The following is a 6,489-nucleotide window of genomic DNA, read 5'->3' as shown; positions in this document are numbered from 1 at the left end:
AATGGGGCTGGGGTTTTGGGGGTCTTTTTTTTTTTTTTTTTAAAGTTCTCTCAGTCTGACTGTTTTCTTTGCAAGTTCAATGTCACTTTATAACTGGACCTTTTTCCTCATTGTATAGTCCATCACCATGCTGGTCAGGGAATGTTCCATGACTCTGAAATCTGAGTCTAGAGTCTCTCAAGGAAAGAGGTAAAAGACCCTCCTCTTGGGCCATCTGAAGGGACAGACAGCTTGAACCTATCTGGTGTACCTGTTGCCCTACACAAAAAGTGGAGTCAGGGGCATCTTGTCACAAAGCTGACAAAGCAGAACATAGCTGAAAGTGCGTCATAGGGTCAGATGCTAAAAGGGCAGCATCTGTGCGTGGATGTGAACAAGTTACTGCTGAAACCTGTCCGCCTCTCAGTGGCAGTGTGCTCTGGACTTTCTTGTGTGCTCTGGGGTTCTTCCTTCTTGATTTGGTGCTTGTTCTTCTGTGCAGCATCTGCCTGCTTCCCACAGTTGGTGCTTTGCACTTGTTACGCCTCCCAGGTTAGGATCAATACCTAAGGCTTGCTGCAACACTAGGTAGTGATTTAGTCTGTAGCTGCGTGAGAGATAAGCCAGCATTTTATCAGCATGAGCAGACAGTGCCTCCCTACGTGAAAGCATCAGGAAGTGAGATATATTGACCAGCCAACTGGCTTCAGCCAGCAGATCACCTCCTTGCTGCTGCTCTGGTTTCTAGGAGCTGTTCTCACAGCTCAGTGCCTGCCATTTGAAATAACACCTTGGGTCCTCCTGCCACAAAGTCCTGCCTGGGGAAGCTCTCACTGCCTTTTCCTCCAATTGCTGCAGGTATTTGATGAACTGTTGCTGGATGCAGATTTCAGCGTAAATGCAGGCAGCTGGATGTGGCTTTCATGCAGTGCGTTCTTCCAGCAGTTCTTCCACTGTTACTGCCCCGTGGGCTTTGGACGTCGCACAGACCCCAGTGGTGACTACGTTAAGTAAGTGATGTGCCTGGAGCTTCTTTCTTGCTTGATCTGTGAGCCTAAGCTGTTCAGTAGCTGACAGGTGCATGGTAAACGCTGCATTGCTGCACTTGTAAGTGGTGTTTGTGCATTTTTTTACTTGTGTTGCAGGAGGTATCTGCCCAAACTAAAGGGCTTCCCCTCACGATATATCTACGAACCATGGAATGCCCCAGAGTCTGTGCAGAAGGCAGCCAAGTGCATCATTGGGGTGGACTACCCCAAACCTATGGTGAACCATGCGGAGACCAGCCGATTGAACATCGAACGCATGAAGCAGATCTACCAGCAGCTGTCGCGCTATAGGGGGCTCTGTAAGTACCAACAATTGCAAAAGATTGTGTCTTTAATAGGAGATAAAATGGTGGAGGAGGGGTCATGATTTAAAATAGAAAGCACTTGTCTCTCTGGCCAGTCCTTGCAAGAGGAAGCAGGCCCTGCCAAAGCTGCTGAATCAGCTTCCAGGGAGAGCTCTGTTGAGCTCTTGGACAGCTAAGAGTGGAGTTCGATTAGTTTTGAGAGCTGGTGATGGCACGGCACCATCCATATGCCACCAATGGTCCAGTCTTCACTTTGGAAAAAAATCTAGGCAAAACATCCTAAATATGAATGGATATATGTAGCACACTGCTACAGTGTCTGTCTGTGGCCAACACTGGGTGAGCACAGCTCTGAACTCATCCTGCTTTGGGATATGGATATTCTGGTTGGTGATCACTAAGGTGTTTCCACGTGAAAGGCTTCTGCCACCCCAGATGTTTTTTGTTCCTTAACTATCGTCCTCTTGCCTTTCTGTAGGTTTACTGGCATCAGTCCCTTCATGTGTGGAAGATCTCAGTGGCCCAGTTGCAGACTCAGCTTCAGGGCAGGGCTGCAGCACCGGTACAGGTGAGTTGGAGCTATTTGTGTGCTTCTGAGATAGCCTTTAAGTCGATATGAAACTATGAGCAGGAGAGAGAGATCCTTTTCTAATAAGAGGAGGGTGTGTAGCTAGGAAAACATAAATCCCATTCACCTTCCTTTAGGCTTTCTTCAGAAGTCCCCAGTGAGCCTTCGTTCCTAAAAGGGCTGAAGGATAGGAGTTCATTAAAGTGAATCTTTTCTTGCCTATATGGGATCATATGCAGCCACTTCAGGGAGAAGTGCAGATCACTGTAGGGCTAATCAGGTATAATTAAGCTGTCCTCTGTCAAAGGAGGATACTTTTGTATTTGTTCTGGGGGACTTAATTATTCTCTTTTTAACAAAGTTTTTTCAGAAGTTTTCAAGGAGTCTGTGGCAACATCTCTCTGTGCTTGTGCACTGCATATTCTTCTTTCTCCCAGCTCTGTAGCAGGTTAGGCTAGGGTGCATTTGTGAGGAGATCTAAAGGCAGGGGAAATGTTGCAGTGACTCTTCTTCCCCTACAGCAGTGAGGCTGTCGCAAGCAGACCAGGCTTCTCCAAAGCGCAAACATGAGGGAGCAGAAGAGCTGTGCACTGAAGAACTGTACAAACGAGCCAAAGTGACATGTCTCCCCGCTCCAGAGATCCCTGGCAAGAGTTTATGATTGTGAGTAGTCCCTAGTGTGATCTGGCCTAAACTACCTTCTTCTGGCAGCTAGCAAGGCTCAATCTTTTGCTCCCTGCATTTTAATGAACAAAATGGACTTGCTTGTGGAGGGAGGTGGCTCCTAACTGTAGTTCCATAGCGCCGTAATTTGGCAGAAGTCTGCCCTCTGGTTGTTTTGCTTTTGCCTGACAAGCTGTTAACTCAGTTGTCCAGCAGAGAGCAGTATCTTGTTACTAGAGTAATCACAGAGCACAGTTCCTAGGTTTGCTCTAATGAGGCTGCTTCTCCTTCCACAAAGTGGGTTTGCAGCCAGGTTTGCCCGTGTGGTGAGGGTGCGGGCTAGAGGAAGGGAGCAAGCAGGTCCAGGCATCTGCCTGAAATGCTCCAGATCCCAGGAGGGAAGATCTGGTCACATGTTCTGTCAACTTTTCAGTACGAGGGGGAGGTCAAGGCAAATTCTCTCTTTTGCTTTCTCCTACAGCCAGCAACAGGCACCTTGCACGTGAAGAGTGAGAGTGCTGAAGAGGTGACCAGAGGAGGAGGAGGGACTGCTGCCACAGAGGGACTGGAACTTGTGATCTGCAACAGAAAATCTGGGGTCTCGTCTAAATGTGTAATTCCAATAGCTGCCACGAAAGGGCACTGCATTACTTGCGCTTGGGAGTATTTGGCTTTCTGGTCTCCAAAGAGTCAACTATGTTTCTTCTCAGCCATGCCCAAAGTCTGCCCACATTTAAGGGGGCAGGAGCCTTCTGTCAACTTGTTCACTCCCAGATGTGTCTTTCTCTTCTGACAATGGCTCAGTGCATGTGACTTGATGCAGTGATGTAGGGAGCAGCATCTGGGCATCTCAGAAATAGTGAATGTCCTTTCTCATCACTAGTACTAGGCAGTGAGGTGCACTGATTACTTCAAATTACGGTAGGAGTTGAGAAGGAAGCTGCTACAATGTCAAAAATAGAGTACTCATCCTACAAGAGAACAGGAGAATCTCAGTATTTCTTTCGTTAGACTAGACTGACAGGGATGTAAATGCTTTCTGAGTAAATGAAGGTGGTACTCATGTGGGATGGAAACGAAATGAAGGACAACTGTAGCAAAGAACAGAGATACAAACTGTACACTTGAAGGCACTTAAAACTTTCCCTGCAGAAGAATCTCACTGCTGTAAGGTGAGCCATAGTGCTGTTGCCTGGAACGGGCAGCTTCAGCATAGTTTGACATCTGGTGGGGGGGGACTCTGAAAGAAGGAGGAATTCTTCAGAGAATAAGATCATGCCTTGATATGAATAAAGCAGTCTCCCAGAAGCTTGCTGGTCCAAATAAGGGAGCTACACCTGGGCCCTGCACTTTACAGCATTTCCTTCCCTGAGTGAGAGCTCTCTCAAATGGAGTGACCGGTGTCTGGTGTGTAGCCTGTGGAGTGCCTCATACTGATAGGGGATGTATTACACATCAGCTCCTTAAAGTGAGTCTTCCTTGGGCTCGGTCCGTTGTCCATTCTGTGTGGATGTTTGCTCTTTCCTGTATTGGCATCTGTGTTTCGAGTTTCTACACAGTATACTCCTGTACCTCATACCCTGCACACTGCTCCTTCTTGCCATTTGCATTCACACTGGTGCTTTGTAGTCTAGCAGGACAATTGTGTAGCTTTCCTGGCTCTTAACCATACACTCCTTGGCCTGCTCCTGCTACATGTTGTTTCAACACGGTGCTGGCAGAGTGCCTCTGCTTGCCTTCCCACCTAAGAGGGCAAGTGCTGCAGAAGAGGCTCTCTTTTGGCGGTTTTCAAGAGGGATTAGATGGAGTAGCTAATCCTGTGCAATGGGCTGCTGTTGGCACTGTTTTCATTTGCTGTCCAAAACCTTTCATCCCTGCCTGGCACAGATAGTGTGGGACTATATGTGAGCTTATGCAACTAGCGGCTTGGGGAGCACAGGAGTTGTCTCCTGCTCCGGGATAATCAGATTCTGTTTTGGAGCCCATGTTTGAACCCAGAGCAATGGGGCTGCGAATAGAAACTGACTCAAATGTATCTGGGAAACCTGGAGTGGTTGAATTGGGTCTGTGAGTTAATTTATTGAATAGCTGAATAACCGTTCCTTCCCACTCATCTCTCTGGGGCATTGGCCCTAGATTACTTTTCCCAAGCAAATCCATTGGGCAGACTGACCAAGTAAACAAGAGTCACTGCCCTTACTTTCTTCTAAACTGCAATCCATAGAGTCTGCCTGGTGGATAACCCAGTAATCAACAGGTTTTGTGTCCTTCAGTCTGACCCAGTTACTCCCACTGTCTTAAGGGTAGGAAGGTATAAAGAATACGAGACCCTTTCCCCCGTCCCCGTCTTCTGCTGCAGAGAGAAGAAAGGGGAAAGACGTGCACTTTGTACATTTGGATTACAGAAATTGTGGCTTGTGTCATTTGGAGAGTTTCATGTTTAGGCAATAGTCTGTAAATATGTCGTCGTCGTTAGGGTATATTAAAAGCTTAAGGTAACTCTGAATCTGGTGTTTCTTCATATTTGAATATACAAGCTGTAGATATCGTCTTTTTTTTTTTTTTTTTTATAAATGTCTTTAACCCTCTCTTTGCTGTCATCCAAATTATTTCGTTTGGTAAGTGGCATTTTTGGGGCTGGATCCATGGGGGTAAGGAGCCAAAGGGAGGAGAGGCAAAATCTCCTAAGTGATCTCTTAGAAGGCTTTGTGGGTGAGGAAGAAATCACATTTGCAAGGCTTCTGTCAGTGCCTGTGATGTGGATGGTGGCACCTGGAAGAGCTGCAGTTTGGGTAGTAGAACTGGGAAGGACACAGAGAGACACAAAGCCAACCAAAGATACAGGAAAAACTTCCTGCAAGAAACCTGTTAAGTAGGCTGAGATTCATCCACTCTGATCTTTTCCCAGTTGAAACAATAAAGGTGTGTGAAACTGTGTTGTCAACGAGTAGGGGATGATTTTTCATTGTTTTCTGTAATGTTTAGGATTGGGCGTGTTCGATTAAACTACAAGATGGCAGATTGAACAAGGCTGCACCTTCCTCAGTTTTCGTGGTAAGCTCTTCCTTAGTTTGTGGGTGCTAACAATTTGACTGAGTTCAAAAAGGCTTGACCAGTTCATGGGGAAAGAAAAAGCCATCAGTAACCATTAGTGAAGATACCACGGAGGATTGCTGGAGGCTGAGATAAAGGAAGCATCATTAAATGGATGCCAGTTTGAGGATTTCTGTTTCCTGGGATAACGACTGTTTTCTGTGTCTCGGGGCTAGGTGGCAATACCTGATCTGGTACAGGCACCCCCAAAGCAGGCATAGTGTGAGCTCTTTGCCTGGGAAGAGGGAGCAGTTTGGTTTTGATGCTGTGAGAGCAGTGGCTTTCAGGATGTTCCACAGGGTGGTGTGGAGGCTCCTTTCAACTGAGAGGGTGGGCGCTGGGGCAGAGAAGTGCTACAGAGTTACGAACAATATGATCATTGTTCAACATGAGTCTCCTGTCAGTGATTGAGCCTTTTCTCTTGCAGTTCTTCAGCTAAGTCATGAACTGATACTAAATACGCCATGACTTAGCAGTCTAGTAACTAGCTAGGATGCAGTTGGAGTAAAGTTCTGCTTGTGCATTATGCCATCCTCCTCAGTGCTCCTGTGTAGACCCAGTTACTGGAACCTTTGCAGAATTATATGAGGTACATTATTTTCTTAGTAACCAGCAAGATTTTAGGAATCGCAAGTAGCCTTGAAATTTCTCATCCAGGTTTGGCAACGGGGCTGATCTAGAACAGAAGTTGCTGAAACTTAGCCTTGGTTGGGTATGTTCAGATACCACCAGTCCGAACACCAGCTAAGCGATTATTACAAACAATCAAACAAAGCCAAGACATAATTTTAAAACGTTTTGCATATATAAGCATTTAAAATTTGGAGCCTAA

The 6,489-nt window shown here is 46.4% G+C and overlaps 1 protein-coding gene across 1 annotated transcript in view; it reads left to right on the top strand.

Annotated features, from left to right (window-relative positions):
* The window catches only part of CRY2 (cryptochrome circadian clock 2), a 19,753-nt gene extending 15,883 nt beyond the window's left edge, over positions 1-3,870 (top strand). Inside the window, exons 7-11 of the mRNA XM_019471610.1 lie at positions 838-989; positions 1,125-1,327; positions 1,812-1,901; positions 2,426-2,564; positions 3,046-3,870. Coding sequence (XP_019327155.1) covers positions 838-989; positions 1,125-1,327; positions 1,812-1,901; positions 2,426-2,562 — 582 coding nt within the window. The 3' untranslated portion in view covers positions 2,563-2,564; positions 3,046-3,870. The remainder of the gene's footprint in view (positions 1-837; positions 990-1,124; positions 1,328-1,811; positions 1,902-2,425; positions 2,565-3,045) is intronic.
* Positions 3,871-6,489: the final 2,619 nt, after the last annotated feature.

Source organism: Aptenodytes forsteri, unplaced genomic scaffold (genome assembly GCF_000699145.1).
Source record: "Aptenodytes forsteri isolate BGI_AS27 unplaced genomic scaffold, ASM69914v1 Scaffold146, whole genome shotgun sequence".
Taxonomy (NCBI): domain Eukaryota; kingdom Metazoa; phylum Chordata; class Aves; order Sphenisciformes; family Spheniscidae; genus Aptenodytes; species Aptenodytes forsteri.
This window is presented reverse-complemented; position numbering and strand designations above follow the sequence as displayed.